Genomic DNA, 16,748 nt, shown 5'->3' with positions numbered 1-16,748 from the left:
CATTAATCTGTCAGATTACTCTGCGTAAAACAAAAAAAAACACGACACACGAAAGCAGAACGAATCCGAGTCACTTTATAAACAAACCACTACATGAATGTCAAAAGACTGGAAAAGCACTCGCAGACCTCTGCCAAGGAGCTCAAGTCACATGACGACTTCAGTAACTCAACCGTTGTGAACTCAGATCGGTTGGTAGAACGACAACGTCGCGACTTTACTGTTTGTCCATTTCATTAAAATACATTCAGAACTTTCCCAGTGAATTCACTCCTCAAAAGAACCTCCTTGGCGGGGGTAATAATAAACGCCCCCCCTTTTGGAGGGGGTGTGACTTTTCATTGCTGCCAGCGTCTCTCTGGGTTAATGGAAGTGGACGTTTTGTCTCAGTAAAGGTGCGTTCAAAGCAGAGCAACTCTTTCAAATGTCAGAGGTTCACACAGCAGGAGATATTTTGACGCGGCTTTGCTGAGTTTCGAGCAACACTTTAGCACAAAGTAGAAAAATCCAACCTTCAACCGATCGGAGCAATGGATTGACTGTGATGTACTTTGTGGCAAAATCCGTCAAGAAGTAATGAAAATGACAAAAACCTCATCCATTTTTGTCAGTTTGTTCATACTATCTCATGACCAAAACTACTTCAGACCCCAGCAGCTTGACTTGCCTTTTGAGATTCAGTGAACGCATCTTAAAGTGATAGTTCACCCAGAATTCGACCACTACATCAAAATGGACCTTTTGCCGTTAACTCTAACAGAATACTCTGATTTTGGTACCAAAAATTTGACAATTAAAGGGTTTCACCCAAAATTCGTATTTTTGGACGAAGATGAAGACGAAGACGACTGAGCTCCAGTCGCTACATTAAAATGATTTTTTTTTCTATAACTCTAAAAAGGATCAGGTTAATCTGGAAATAATACCAACTGTTAGTCGACATGAGGGTGAACGAAGTTTGAATTCTGGGTGAACGATTTCTCTAAGAGTTGACAGGAAGACGTTCATGACGTCTCATCAATACAGTTTAAATCCCATAATAGTCCAATAAGCGCGTCATATACATGCTGCATTCCGTACGGTTAATGCCATATTGCACGTTGATTGTACATGTCTGAAACTACACCAGTTCTTTGTTCAATTGTTTCCGGAAAGCGAGGCGACAAAAAGTGAGAAATATTTACAAATGTGTCGCTGAAAAAAAAAAAAAACAATCGTTGTCAATGTTCAAGCACATGCCTGAAAACATTCTCGGCTGAATTGAAATGTGGACTTGAGCTGTAAATAGTTTCCACCAAACATTCACGATGTTCGCCTTGAGTTCGTCCTCGTGAACCGTGAAGTTCCGAACAGTCGGGCAGGAATCGAACTGTAGACGTTGCGAGTTAAATATTCAGGCTTTTGCGTCGCTGCAGTTCCTGGAGGTGTCGTCTTTTCTCGGGCAGAGCTACACGGCGGTCTCGGGCGGGACCGCCGCTCTACTGTCAGCAGGACGACGCGCTGATCTTCTCCGACACCTCGGGGTCCGATTTGGCCACGAGGAACCGAAGTCGACCTCCGCCGAGTCGGATCAGATCCACGGCGCTGAAGCGAGACAAGACCCTTCAGTCTCTTCAATCACAAGCCTGGTAAGTGCTGGTCTTGATTGAACCCACCTCTGGTAGTCGGCACCGATCAGGCTGGTTCCGTTCACCGCCAGGATCCGATCTCCGATCCGGAGCCGCCCATCAGAGGCAGCCGGACCTTCGGGGATCAGCGTCCGGATGTAGATTCCTGGTGCGTTGAGAGGCGTGTGCTGCAGGGGGGGAGCCGGTCAGGTGTCGGGTCAGAACATGCGTGTGCGAGTCACTCACCAGACCGTCGATGAGGCCCATGCCGAGTCCATACGGTCCCTTGTCCAGTTCCACTACAAACACCATACAAAGGTCGTCAGGAAGGTTGGGGTCTTCCGAGGGGCAGACAGGGAAGGGGAACTCAGAGCCACTAACACATCCTGCAAAGAACACGACAACAGCTACACACACGGACACACAACAGAGCTACAACACACTCGGAACTTCTCCGCCGCCTGCAGGACGTGTGCGACTCCCCGACAGTCGTGACTCTAATAAGGAACTTTGACGGAGAGAACGTTCGCTAAATTTACCATCCGTCGGCTTAATAACGCCCCCTGCTGGGCGGCGAGAAGATCCGGGTGGAAGTGTAAACATGACGGACAACAAACGTGCGATACAGTCGCTCACAGCGCTCCATGAAGGCAACGTGTGAGTGACGATGATGACGTTAATGTCCGGCTTGTTTACACTCGAGCTCAGACGAACGGAGACATGGAAGGGCCGACGACAACGTTACGACACTCGATTCATTCAGGGTTGACAGACGGACATAAGAGGACACCCCCTCCCCACCTCCTCCCCCCTCTGCCAGGATGACCTTTGAACTCGACCAGACTAACTAACTCGCTACCATGTGAGGCAGCAGCTCTACTCTGAGTCTCTCACAGATATTCACTGTCTAAGTTTGTCCTCTGGCTCAGCTCTGACTAGGATGAGGAGCCCCTAATACTGTTAGCTTCATTAGCACATCATCTACTTTAGCCACTCACAAAGGATCAGCACCTTACCAAAGTTAACGTTTTTCTCCTGACCCTGATCTTGAACTGACCTCACTTGAACCTCCACCCGGCTGAGGACCCTAAGACGTCGTTGTCCTTGAACTGTAGAACTGTCTCACCTTCCAAACCATTGGCTATTAGTCCGTTAGCCTTCTTGCAGTCCGCCAGGGTCCGACCGCACCCGTTGGGGGTCTTGGTGAGCCCCCCTGCGCCCGCCTCTGAGTAGGCGTTCGGGGTCTGTAGGCAGGACAACTCGGCCGCCCTGGAGTGGTGGGTGGTCCCGTTCCTCCTGTGATTGTGACCCGCCGCTCGCTCCCGTCCCTTCTCCTCGCCGCCTTCGCCCTCGTCCCCTCCCGATGCCCCGGACCCGGGACTGCTGTGAACCGCGGCCAGGGACTCCCTCTGTGGGGGGAGTCAAGTCAGGAGGAGAGGGGCTCATGAGTCGGCGAAAGAAAGAGGGCCGACACTTTTGTGGTGAAGGGTGACGCTCCAGATTACGTTCCCAGTCAGCCGGGGCACTAATTAGTCCGACTAATCAGATTAACTCTGATTTAACCATGTCTAGGTTGGTGTGTGTCTGTGTGCGTGTTCTTTTGTCTTTCATATGTTGGATTATAAAGACCGCAGCAGCTGCTGGCCCGGATTAGTGTGTGTGCGAGAGTGTGTGTTTTTGTGTGTGTCTGTGGGCTTTACCTGGCCTTCCAGTCGTTCGGATGGGTTGGTGCCATTGGAGTGTGTGTGACCACTGGGGGCACTGTTGTGCGTCTTGGTGCGAAGCCCCCACAGATAGTGTCTGACGTAGAGCAGCTGTCGGTAGATGTTGTCGTCCACACACTCGCTGTCCAGGTCCACCCTGAAGCCGGAGCTGGGCAACACGATGGGGGGGTGGTTCTCAAAGCTTTCCAGGAGGTCCACTAATCGCAGACAAACGACAACAAAGTCAACCAACATGAGGTCTGGGGGGGGGGGGTCGTTGTTTACGGAAGTACCAGTTCTGTAGATGTAAGCTTCGTCTTCACTGCTGGGCTTCCAGATCGGGACGGTTCCGATCTCCAGCGTGTGTTGGTACTGGGTCAGGATTCGGTGCAGCTGGACCGGTTTGAGACTCGGATGTTCGCTGGACAGGACCCGCCAACTCATCTGCGTGAGAGGAAGGGGGTTGAGTGTGGGATGGCGTGTGCGCACCTATCCTCACCTGTGTGAGCTGCTGAGTGGGTGTGGCCAAGATGGCGATGGTGCTGTTGAGCTTAGTGAAGAACTTGTCGGCCAGGTGCCCCAGGCTGGACCTGCTGGCCCACTCCAGCACCATCCGCAGACACGCCTGGATCTGGAGGACTTTGGAGCGCTGGAACCAGCCCCGAGACAGACCTGCACACAAACACACACCTTCAGTGCACAGCAGCACCCCTAGTGGTCGCAGAGCTCCACTACGGCCTGGACAACAATTTCACTCGTAACTCTACATCACACAGTTGTGTTGTTATGACCCCGTCACTGTTGTGTTTTGCTTCTGTTTAAAGACTCACCGCACAACAACACACTGACCTACACTTGACCGGAGAGTGTCAAACCAACAATGATATTCTGCCATATGTCTGGGACACACACACACACACTAATAGGCTTAAGTCTGAAGATGCACTTTTGAGTGTGTGAGGCTTCACAAACAGACCAGACAATACTTGACCTCCGAGGAAGGTGTCATGATGCTAATGTCCTGCAGCTGCTACACACACACACAAACGCACCGATGACGGGCAGATGGACCAGCCAGGAGGTCGTCTGTGAGTCAAGTTCTCAGAATCATCTTCATCAACCTACTCACATGTCACATGACACGTATGTATGTGAGAGAGAGAGACCATTGCAGAGCTCAGCGATACCTGTGCTCACTCTCTCCTGTTGCCATGGAGACCATTAGTTAGAAACGTCGATGAGACACACAAGGAGAAGCCAGACATGGAGGGAGGAGAAATTGAAGACGAGGAGGAGGAAGAAGATGAAAATGAGGAGAAAGACCTACATGACGAGGAGGACGAAGATGAAGACTAAGATAAAAACGCAGAAGATAAGAAGATAAAGATGATCCGGTGGAGAAACAAGATGAGGATCAGATGAAGATGAGGAAGATATGGGCCAGAGGATGATGATGAAGAAGAAGATGAGGGAGGGAAGGGAAGGGCTGTCTCTTTATCCCTGGAATTGTGACCTGTATCTTGTGTGTTAACAGAGGTCACATGGGGTCGAAACATCACTGTAGCTTTTATAGTGTCAAAAATGAAAAGATCATCAGTTTGTCCTCCAGCTCCTCCCTTCTTACCTAAGGATGCCCGAAGGAAGAGGAGGACGGGAATAAGAGATTATGAAGAATGAGAATGGGATGAAGAGAGGATTAAGAAGAGGAGGCTAAGGGGAAGAGAGGATGAAGAAAGAGGATGAAGAGAGGATGAGGGAGGATGGAAGTAACAGAGGATAAAATAGAGAAAGATGGGAGGAAGAGAGGATGAAGAAGAGGAGGATGGGAGAAAGAGGATGAAGGAGAGGAGGATGGGAGAAAGAGGATGAAGGAGAGGAGGAATGAGTAAGAGAGGATGAAGGAGAGAAGGATGGGAGTAAGAGAGGATAAAATAGAGAAAGATGGGAGGAAGAGAGGATGAAGAAGAGGTGGGTGGGAAGAAGAGAGGATGAAGAAGAGGAGGATGGGAGGAAGAGAGGATGAAGGAGAGGAGGAAAGAGTAAGAGAGGATGAAGGAGAGAAGGATGGGAGTAAGAGAGGATGAAGGAGAGGAGGATGGGAGGAAGAGAGGATGAAGGAGAGGATGAAGGAGTAAGATAGGATGAAGGAGAGAAGGATAGGAGTAAGAGAGGAGGAAGGAGTAAGAGAGGATGAAGGAGAGAAGGATGGGAGTAAGAGAGGATGAAGGAGTAAGATAGGATGAAGGAGAGAAGGATGGGAGTAAGTGAGGATGAAGGAGAGGAGAATGTGAGTAAGACAGGATGAAGAAGGATGGGAGGAAGAGATGATGACGAAGGAGAGGAGGATGGAGTCAGAGAGGATGGGAGTATGAGGATGAAGAGAAGAAGGCTGGTAGGTGGAAGAAAAGGAAGACGGGGGAGGAAGAGAACAAAGAGGTTAGGGAGATGGAGGGGATGAGGAAAAGAGGGTGGGGGGGAAGTGGACTGAGGTCAGGGAGGACAGATCTGGTTGATCCAGAGTGCTGACGATGAACAAGGACACAAGAACACAAGGTCGTACCTTTGTCCATCAGCTGGTTGAACAGCGACACGTTGGAGAAGAAGAAGAGGTAGGCGAACATCTGAGCCTGGATCTCCGGGTGGACCTGGTACCCGTGCAAGAGCTCCTGGGTGTTCTGGAAAACCTGCACGCACACGAAAAGTTCCAGCATCACCACGGCAACGCCAGGCGTCCAGGGTCTCACCTGCAGCACCCGCCGCACCGGCTCGGGGAAACCAGCACCTCCTTTCCAGCAGGGCTCGGAGCTGTCCACGGGGAAGGGATTACAGTCCAGGAGCCCCGGCAGAACCACGTAGAGCGCCTGGACACACACTCAGTCAGCAACGCACAAAGTCTCCAGTCAGCAGCGACACACACTACCTTGGTGACGTAGTAGACGCACTGCTGGAAGGTGTACATGATGACCTCCTCCAGGATCGTCATGGCCTCCTCGTTGGCCGACATGGTGGCCGACAACAACGACTCCTTCGAACCTGAACACACGGATGTTATGGACTTGGCAGTGGACGCACAACAACATGTTATAACGCAACAACAGGTGTCACATGACAACACATGTTTCTACACTGTGTGTATCCTTTAATGTTATCAGGTTGTGTGTGTGTGTGTACCTTCAACACCTCCAGTGTATGTGTGTGTGTACCTTGTAGGATCTCCTGGTTGTGTAGGTGTGTGTTTGTGTCTAGGTAGGTGTGTGTGTACCTTGTAGGACCTCTAGGTTGAGTTTGTGTGTAGGTGTGTGTGTGTGTGTGTGTGTGAACCTTGTAGAACATACTGGTTGTGTGTGTGTACCTTGCAGGACCTCCAAGTTGTGTGTCTGTACCTTGTATGACTTCCTGGATGTGTGTCTGTACCTTGCAGGACCTCCTGGTTGTGTGGGTACCTTTTAGAACATACTGGTTGTGTGTGTGTACCTTTTAAAACATACTGGTTGTGTGTGTGTGTGTGTGTGTGTGTGTACCTTGCAAGACCTCCAGGCTGAGTGTGTGTGTATCTTGTAGGACCTCCTGGTTGTGTGTGTGAGGACCTTGTATAACATACTAGTTGTGTGTGTGTACCTTGTAGGACCTCCTGGTTGTGTGTGTGTCGACCTTGTAGGACCTCCTGGTTGTTTTTGTGTGTGTGTGTACCTTGTAGGACTTCCTGGTTGTGTGTGTGTGTACCTTGTAGAGCATACTGGCTGTGTGTGTGTACCTTGTAGGACTTCCTGGTTGTGTGTGTGTGTACCTTGTAGAGCATACTGGCTGTGTGTGTGTGTACCTTGTAGAACCTCCTGGTTGTGTGTGTGTCTGTGTACCTTGCAAGACCTCCAGGCTGAGTGTGTGTTTACCATGCAGGATCTCCTGGTCGTGCGTGTGTAGGTGTGTGTATCTTCGGGACCTCCAGGTTAAGTGTGTGTCTAAGTGTGTGTATCTTGCAGGACCTCCAGGTTGTGTGTAGGTGTGTGAGTACCTTGTAGGACCTCCTGGTTGTGAGGGTGTAAGTGTGTGTGTACCTAGCAGGACATCCAGGTTGAGTGTGCGTGTAGGTGTGTGTGTATTTTGTAGGACCTCCAGGTTGTGTGTTTGCAAGTGTGTGTGTACCTTGCAGGACCTCCAGGTTGTGCGTGTACGTCGGGGCTCTCTGCTGAATGAAGTAGAGAATCTCGATGGAGTTGGACATCCAGAAGAAAATAGTCTGCAGGTCTGGGACCAAATCTGAGATGCTGAGCAGGGAGAGGGAGGCCGGATCCTGACTACACACAAAAAAAAAACAACACACACATTCAGGTGAGGGAAACACTTCACTGATCCATGTGACATGGATACTCACTGCTGAGCTTGTTTCTGTGCCAGCTCCTTTGTCTTCTCCTGTGACACACACGCACACACACACACACACACACACACACACACACACACACACACACACACACACACACACACACACACACACACACACACACACACACACACACACACACACACACACACACACACACACACACACACACACACACACACACACACACACAATTAGGGTCTAATTAAACTTTCAGGGTGTGCGTAGGAACAGTGCGCCTCAAGTTTCACAAATGCACACAGCACTGAGATCATGCGTGTTCGCGAACCATGTTTGTGAGCGCACTAGGGTTAGGCTGTGAGTGTGTACAGTACATTTTGGTGTAAACGTGTGCATGTGCCTGGTATAACTCTGGACCGACGGGTGTGTCCCGGGTACTCCCCCCACAGCAGCACTCACCCAGGCGATGCTCTGGATCCGCCTCACGATCTTCAGCAGCAGTTTGCCGAAGCTGCCGGGCTGGAATGTGGCGGCCGAGTGCTGGATGCAGAGGCAGAGCAGGTAGGCGGGCGTGAGCTTGTGGTCGTCACCTGCAGGCAGAGACGGGGTCACCCAGTGAGGCTGCATGTGGATCGGGACTCCATCTACCAACCTCCAGGCTCGATGAGCGAGATGATCCTGGACAGCAGCTGGTCCTCGTGAGTCTGATCGAACTCCAGCTGCATCCTCCTCTTCTGAGCCCCCCTCTCCGCCAACCCCCCTGGGGGCGCGGCCCCCGCCCCCCCCGCCGTGGAGGTGCCCACGCTGCGAGGTTTGACCAGGTGGGGTTTGAAGCCCCTGCGGGTGGCGGGCACGCTGGTCGCCGCTCTGTCCTTCAGCAAAGACCCGCACATCTTACAGGTCTGCGCGTCGCCCTCCTCGCCCGCCGTGGCGTCGTACAACTGACCCAGACTGCGCAGGCGGGCCAGGGTTTGGGCGGGCAGCGGCTTGGCGCCGGTCGGGTCCTTGTACAGGAAGATGTAGTGGGCGCCGAAGGAGAGCAGGTCGCCGTGGCGCAGGCTGGTGGAGCGCTCGCAGCGCGAGAAGTTGACCAGGACGGTGCCTTGGGGGATGGGCTCGACGGCCACGCAGAAGCGCTGGCCGTCCGGCTCCTCGCCCTTGTTGCCGTGGCGATGAGACGCCGGGACCCGGCGGAGGCGGCAGTGGAGCGGCAGGATGTCGGGCGAGAAGAGGCAGATGTTGGGTCGTGCAGAGGGCGTCTCCTGGCCTACCGTGTGCTGCTCGCGGTTCAGTAGGTAGACTAGACAGTCCTGCACACAGAAGGGCGTGAACACACAACATCACAGACACACACACACACAAACACACACACAGATCTGAGTAGAGAGACCTGGTGAGCACTGACACAACAAACACACACATAGACACACACAAATACAATCTCTCACAATTACAGATACACAATGATGTCCTGCAACCAAACAATCACAGACTCAGACAAAATTACATGCACACAAAGACACACACACAAAAACAAACTTACAATTACAAATACAGATATACACAAACACAATTAGGAACAGAAACACAAACAACGTTACAGACAAACTCATTAACACATTACAGACAGATTCACAAAAGATTTCTTGGTATGGACAGACACACACAAACACAACCACAGATGCAGACGAACACACACACAATTAAAGACACAAACAAAAAGAGACACACGCCAAATGACAGAAACATGCAGACGCAATCACAAACAGAGACGCACACAAAATGACAGACACGCACAGACAAAATCACAAACAAAGACGCACAAAAAATGACAGACACGCGGCGACACAATCACAAACATAGACGCAGATACAATCACAAACAAAGACACGCACAAAAAGAGAGACACACGCAGATACAATCACAAACAAAAATACACACAAAATGAAAGACACACACAGGCATGCACAAACATAAAGACAAACAACGGCAGACACAGAAAATACCAGAAGCACACAAAATAACAGACGGACATTAAACAACAGACACACACATACAAACAGAAACACACACATAAACACAGACACACACCTGCTGATTGAAGCCCTGCAGCAGCAGCAGGTGAGGCGACTGGTACAGTGAATGTTTGACTCCGCCCTGACCGCCGTCCTCTTTCCTGCGGCTGCTGGACATTTCCCGACCCCTCAGAGGACCCGGAAGAGTTGAGTAGTACCTCTTTGGCTCGTCTCCCAATGACAGCTACACACACGGGATCGACTTTTACCTTCAAGTCCAGGACTTTGTGTCGGCCACACACTCACCTGGTTCAAGCTTGTCTCACTCAGGCTGCGACAGAAGGACGAGTTGCTGGAACGTGGCAGCGTTAATGTCCCCTTCGCCCGATTCCTCTGCAGCTTCCGGGCCTGAGCGTTGATGTCTGACAGAGAGGAGGCGAAGAGGACCAGGTTAAGAGACAAAGATGGACCAGGTTCATAGACTGAGGAGAACCCGGTCCTGAGACAGAGATGGACCAGGTTCACAGATAGAGAAGAGGAAGACCAGGTTCAGAGAAAAAGATGGACCAGGTTTACGGACGAAGAAGGATCAGGTCGAGAGACAGAGATGGACCAGGTTCAGAGACAAAGAAGGTTTGGGTTTTTAAAAGCAGAGAAGGACTGGGTTTAGAGACAGAGGAGGACAATGTTTAGAGACGGTGAGGAACAGGTTCAGAAACAGAAAAGGACCAAGTTCAAAGACTTATGAGGACGAGGTTCAGAGACATAGAATGACCAGGTTCAGAGACTTATGAGGACAAGGTGGAAAGACTGGGGGGAAGGGTGTTCAAAGACAGAGAATGAATGGGTTCAAAGGCAGAGAAGGACCAGGTTCAGAGAAAGTTGAGGACCAGGTTCAGAGATAAAGAAGGATCAGATTCAGAGACATAGAAGGACCAGGTTCAGAGACTTATGAGGACCAAGTAGAAAGACAGAGTGGATGGTTTTTCAAAGACAGAGAATGAATTGGTTCAAAGGCAGAGAACCAGGTTCAGAGACAAAGGGGGACCAGGTTTAAAGACAGAGAAGTATCAGGTTCAGACACAGGAGGACCAGGTTCAGAGACAGAGGAGGACCAGGTTCAGAAACAGAGGAAGACCAGGTTCAGACACAGGAGGACCAGGTTCAGAGACAGAGGAGGACCAGGTTCAGAAACAGAGGAAGACCAGGTTCAGACACAGGAGGACCAGGTTCAGAGACAGAGGAGGACCAGGTTCAGAGACAGAGGAGGACAAGGTTCAGAGACAGAGGAAGACCAGGTTCGGAGACAGAGGAGGACCATGTTCAGACACAGGAGGACCAGGTTCAGAGACAGAGGAGGACCAGGTTCAGAAACAGAGGAAGACCAGGTTCAGACACAGGAGGACCAGGTTCAGAGACAGAGGAGGACCAGGTTCAGAGACAGAGGAGGACAAGGTTCAGAAACAGAGGAAGACCAGGTTCAGACACAGGAGGACCAGGTTCAGAGACAGAGGAGGACCAGGTTCAGAAACAGAGGAAGACCAGGTTCAGACACAGGAGGACCAGGTTCAGAGACAGAGGAGGACCAGGTTCAGAGACAGAGGAGGACAAGGTTCAGAGACAGAGGAAGACCAGGTTCGGAGACAGAGGAGGACCATGTTCAGACACAGGAGGACCAGGTTCATAGAAATAGAAGTATCAGGTTCAGACACAGGAGGACCAGGTTCAGAGACAGAGAAGTATCAGGTTCAGACACAGGAGGACCACGTTCAGAGACGGAGGAGGACAAGGTGGAAAGACTGGGGGGGAGGGGTGTTTAAAGACAGAGAATGAATGGGTTCAAAGGCAGAGAAGGACCAGGTTCAGAGAAAGTTGAGGACCAGGTTCAGAGATAAAGAAGGACCAGATTCAGAGACATAGAAGGACCAGGTTCAGAGACTTATGAGGACCAGGTTCAGACACAGGAGGACCAGGTTCAGAGGAAGACCAGGTTCAGAGACAGAGGAGGACAAGGTTCAGAGACAGAGGAAGACCAGGTTCGGAGACAGAGAAGGACCAGGTTCAGAGACAGAGGAGGACCATGTTCAGAGACGGAGGAGGACCAGGTTCGGAGAGAGAGGAGGACAAGGCTAGGAGAAACAGGAGGACCAGGTTCGGAGACAGAGGAGGACCATGTTCAGAGACAGAGGAGGACCAGATTCAGAGACAGAGGAGAACCAGGTCAGACACAGGAGGACCAGGTTCAGAGGAGGACAAGGTTCAGAGACAGAGGAAGACCAGGTTCGGAGACAGAGGAGGTCCAGGTTCAGAAACAGAGGAGGACCAGGTTCAGACACAGAGGAGGACAAGGTTCAGAGACAGAGGAAGACCAGGTTCGGAGACAGAGGAGGACTATGTTCAGATACAGAGGTGGACAAGGTTCAGAGACAGAGGAGGATCAGGTTCAGAAACTGAGGAGGACCAGGTTCAAACACAGGAGGACCAGGTTCAGAGACAGAGGAGGACCAGGTTCAGAGACAGAGGAAGACGAGGTTCAGAGACAGAGGAATACCAGGTTCGGAGACAGAGGAAGACCAGGTTCGGAGACAGAGGAGGACCATGTTCAGAGACAGAGGAAGACCAGGTTCAGAGACAGAGGAGGACCATGTTCAGAGACAGAGGAGGACCAGGTTCAGAGAGAGAGAAGGACAAGGTTCAGAGAGAGAGAGATGAGGACAAGGTTCAGAGACAGAGGAAGACCAAGTTCAGAGAGAGATAGGAGGACCAGGTTCAGAGACAGAGGAAGACCAGGTTTGAAGACAGAGGAGGACCAGGTTCAGACACAGAGGAGGACCAGGTTCAGACACAGAGGAGGACCAGGTTTAGAGACAGATGGGGACCTGGTTCAGAGACGGAGGAGGACCAGCTTTGAAGACAGAGGAGGACCATGTTTAGAGACAGAGGAGGACCAGGTTCAGACACAGAGGAGGACCAGGTTCAGACACAGATGGGGACCAGGTTCAGACACAGATGGGGACCAGGTTCAGAGACATAGGAGACGGGGACAGTCAGTGGGCACGAGCTGAGGGACGCGTTGGACGTGATCATGAGTGGACGGCTGAGAAGGTCACTCGTGAGGGCAGCGATGATGAAATGCGGCGAGATGAAGAGGCGACAACATGTGGTACGCGTGTCTTGGGTGGTCTCCATGGCAATGACTGACAGCCACCCTACCTGACCCCAGGCCCACCTTTAGAGCTGGACTGAGCGACACGGCTGGACCGCAGGGGGGAACTTCTGAGTTTACCAAGTCCAGATCGACCCATGAGAGCCGCCAGGAAGTGGCTGGTTTTGGTCCCTACAGCAGGTGGAGGGCGGAGAGGTGAGAAGACCCCGACTCACACACAGACACATGTGCACACACACTCACATACGAGTGGACCCTGACCCAGGTCTCGGACCAGACCTCCTTACTGGTCTATCACAGTAAAATACTTGCCATCAAGTGACTCTGACCTACAGGGCGAGACTACCTGTCCTCAGATCCAAACCACCACAATCAACACCTGAACTGGCAGCAGAACCTCAGGTCCATCAGGTGGATTCGTTAGTCACATGACACTGTTTCAGCTTCGCACACACTCCACCTGTGGTGACACTCTTCAACTGTGGACCTGACCCTCGTGGTTCTTTCACCAGTCGCACTACTACCTGTCTTACTGTCACCTATCACATCTAAGCGTGTCTCACTGTCACCTGGCGCACTACCACCTATCGTACTGTCACCTGTCACATTTTAACGGGTCTCACTGTCACCTGTTGCATGTTTACCTGTCTTACTGTCACCTGGCGCACTATTACCTGTCTTACTGTCACCAGTCGCACTACTACCTGTCTTACTGTCACCAGTCGCACTACTACCTGTCTTACTGTCACCTGTCACATTTTAACGGGTCTCACTGTCACCTGTTGCATGTTTACCTGTCTGACTGTCACCTGGCGCACTATTACCTGTCTTACTGTCACCTGTCACATTTTAACGGGTCTCACTGTCACCTGTTGCATGTTTACCTGTCTTACTGTCACCTAGCGCACTATTACCTGTCTTACTGTCACCAGTCACACTACTACCTGTCTTACTGTCACCAGTCGCACTACCACCTATCTTACTGTCACCTGTCACATTTTAACGGGTCTCACTGTCACCTGTTGCATGTTTACCTGTCTTACTGTCACCTGACGCACTATTACCTGTCTTACTGTCACCAGTTGCACTACTACCTGTCTTACTGTCACCAGTCGCACTACTACCTGTCTTACTGTCACCTGGCGCACTACTACCTGTCTTACTGTCACCTGTCACATTTTAACAGGTCTCACTGTCACCTGTTGCATGTTTACCTGTCTTACTGTCACCTGGCGCACTATTACCTGTCTTACTGTCACCTGTCACATTTTAACGGGTCTCACTGTCACCTGTTGCATTTTTACCTGTCTTACTGTCACCAGTCGCACTACTACCTGTCTTACTGTCACCAGTCGCACTACAACCTGTCTTACTGTCACCTGTCACATTTTAACGGGTCTCACTGTCACCTGTTGCATGTTTACCTGTCTTACTGTCACCAGTTGCACTATTACCTGTCTTACTGTCACCTGTCACATCTCAACGTGTCTCACTGACACTTGTAGCATTTTAACCTGTCTTAAGGTGACCTGGGACACCCTACCTGTCGTATTTTGACCTGTATCACTGTCACCTGTCACACTTTCACATGTCACACTTTACCTACATATTTTAACCCATATCACTGCACCTGTCTCATGGTCACATGTCCCCTTTCTACTATCGCCTGTCAAGCTTTACCTGTGTCACCGTGACCTGTCAAAATGTCACCCGTCACTCTTCACATATGTCTCAAAATGTTTTCTTTTTCGTGACTTGAATGACTCGACGGTCGACGCGCCAAAAAAAGGATTTTCACGAGAACAGGTGGACGTGAGCACTTCGGCTACATTAGGAGACACACGGGGCCAGCGGATGTTTGACGGCCTGACACCCCGAAGTGAGTTCTACCTGCAGTGATGGTGTCCTTCTCTTTGGCGTTCAGCTCCTCCACCTCGGCTCGCCGCCGCAGCTCGAAGCGGCGAGCGTGTCCTTCCCGGGGCTTCCAGAGTTCCTGCAGCAGCAGCGGCTTCTCGTTGTCGCCCAGCGCCCGCAGACATTCTGTCCTCCAGCCGCCACCGTCGATCACGCCGTCCACCTCCAGGTGTCCGATGACGTCGCACAGCACGTAGCAGTGCGCCGCCTCCTTGTTGAGGGAGTACCGGTCCAGGGCCTCCTTGACCAGCTCGTGGGCGCTGGAGCGCGGCGTGGCCAACACGCTCTTGTAGTTGGCGCCGGCGCAGATCTCGTCGCCGAAGATCTTCAGGACTCCTGGCGCGGAACTCTGCGTGGAAAGTTCGGCGGGGTCATCGGGCGGTCTCTCCGGAGGCTCCGTCGTGGAGCGACGGTCACCTCGGGTGTTGGTTCCGACCTCGGTGGGGACCCGATCCCTGTAGCTCAGTGTCCGGTACAGAACCTGAGAGAAAACGACTATCGGGTCAGAACTCCAATAGTAGGGGATCACACTCGTCCCCTGCCGCAGTGCTTTCGAGCCAAACTATTTGGACATAAGAACTGAAGCTCTTCTAAGAGTGGACTCTGTGGTTAAGCCTCGTCACTGATCCAAGCCAGGTCGGGATTTGAACCCTGAACCCATGTCTGGCAGCAGCAAGAGATTTCCACTGATCAACACTTGACTCGAGCGACAAAGTTGTCTAGAACTATTTTGTCAGAGAACAACACAACCCTCTGTCGTCGTCGTTGTGTGTTTGTGTGTGTGTGTTTGTGTGTGTGTGTTTGTGTGTGTACCTGCGTGAAGGTCCTGCTCTGACGTTTCAGCCGACTCTTGGATGGCAAAGACATGGAGGCCCCGGACGAGGACCCGTAGAACATGTTGTCGCTTTTGGGGTTCACAAAGTCCACAACTGACCGACAACAGTTAGCAGTTACACACACATACCAACACCATGTTGTCGAGTGTGTGTGTATACCTGGAGGTGTGATGTCACACGTGTGCACGTGGTTGGTCGAGTGGCTTCTTCACGTGAGGTCATGTCCACGTCACCTCTGAGGGGAAAAAAGTTTTGGTGATGACATCATCGGTCACATGACAACAGGGAGTCCTTCTCAATGGTTCTAGATGATAATTTCACGTCAGAAGATGTTCCTGCTCCAGTGTGTTGGACTGAAGGTGTGTGTGTGTGTGTGTGTGTGTGTGTGTGTTGCAGGAGCACTGAGGTGTTGTTGTCGCTGACTCTGCACAGGCGGATAACGTGACTATTTTAAATGCCTCCTAATCCGCAGTAATCTGGCTACTTTGGCTGCAGTTAACTCAATCTGGGGCCACGACTGAACATGAGCGGCATCTGTGACCCACAACGTTCGTTCCCTGTTTCCATGGAGACCACAACTTCTCCAGAACCTCCAGTCTGGACCCGCAGAAGGTCCCCACCCAAACCGCTAACGCCTGTGACAGAATAGTCCCTTACCTGTGCGTGCGTGCGTGCGTGCGCGCGCGCGTGATTGGTCGCCAGTAGCAACCAAGACGGTAACAAAAGACCGGACGGGTCGTCGTGAGGTCATCTTCGAACCGACCCGGATCAGCAGGAGTCGGTCCGGTTGATAAGAACCGGAACCGAAAAAGGTCTCCGTTCGGCAGGAGGGACCCCGAGAGTTCCTCACTGTCCTCGGGCTACCCCGGGTACTCACGCTGTCTGCAGAGCGAGGCTCCATGGGTGCTGCGGGGGAATCCTCCTCGGCTCCGCCTGCAGGTCCAAAACACACGAACGACTCGTCGAACCTTCTGGATCCTCCGGCTCATCCCACGGCGAGCTGGTCAGGTCGGCCGGGCTCCTTCTGCTCAGACCTCCCGAGCTGGTGCGCACATCATGAGTCCAGCATCGAACCCGGCAGCCGCATTCCCACACGAGAGCTCTCGAGTCGAGCACTGACGGAAAGTGCCGAAGCGTCCGAAGCACCTGCTGCTGATGTCGGAGT

General features: G+C 51.8%; 1 protein-coding gene across 3 annotated transcripts; it reads right to left on the bottom strand.

The window, feature by feature from the left end:
* Positions 1-47: 47 nt before the first annotated feature.
* radil (Ras association and DIL domains) lies at positions 48-16,708 on the bottom strand. Of its 3 annotated transcripts, none has more exons than XM_087802592.1 (21): positions 16,461-16,708; positions 15,743-15,818; positions 15,561-15,676; positions 14,724-15,228; positions 12,897-13,004; positions 9,974-10,089; positions 9,744-9,911; positions 8,305-8,962; positions 8,112-8,242; positions 7,683-7,720; positions 7,454-7,605; positions 6,231-6,343; positions 6,055-6,171; positions 5,871-5,994; positions 3,810-3,982; positions 3,604-3,754; positions 3,308-3,528; positions 2,734-3,016; positions 1,854-1,993; positions 1,656-1,795; positions 48-1,584 (listed from the first exon to the last, which is right to left on the bottom strand). In XM_087802592.1, the coding sequence occupies exons 3-21, from the start codon at positions 15,642-15,644 to the stop codon at positions 1,485-1,487; spliced, it is 3,522 nt and encodes a 1,173-aa protein (XP_087658718.1). In that variant the 5' UTR covers positions 15,645-15,676; positions 15,743-15,818; positions 16,461-16,708; the 3' UTR covers positions 48-1,484. The 3 variants fall into 3 exon arrangements, with proteins under 3 accessions (XP_087658718.1, XP_087658703.1, XP_087658713.1); XM_087802577.1 differs by having other exon boundaries at positions 1,854-1,906; XM_087802587.1 differs by lacking the exon at positions 12,897-13,004 and having other exon boundaries at positions 1,854-1,906; positions 16,461-16,707.
* Positions 16,709-16,748: the final 40 nt, after the last annotated feature.

The sequence above is a fragment of the Callionymus lyra genome, chromosome 1 (assembly GCF_982586985.1).
Source record: "Callionymus lyra chromosome 1, fCalLyr1.hap1.1, whole genome shotgun sequence".
Classification (NCBI taxonomy): Eukaryota; Metazoa; Chordata; class Actinopteri; order Syngnathiformes; family Callionymidae; genus Callionymus; species Callionymus lyra.
Note: the sequence above shows the minus strand (reverse complement) of the source record. Positions and strands in the feature narration are given on the sequence as shown.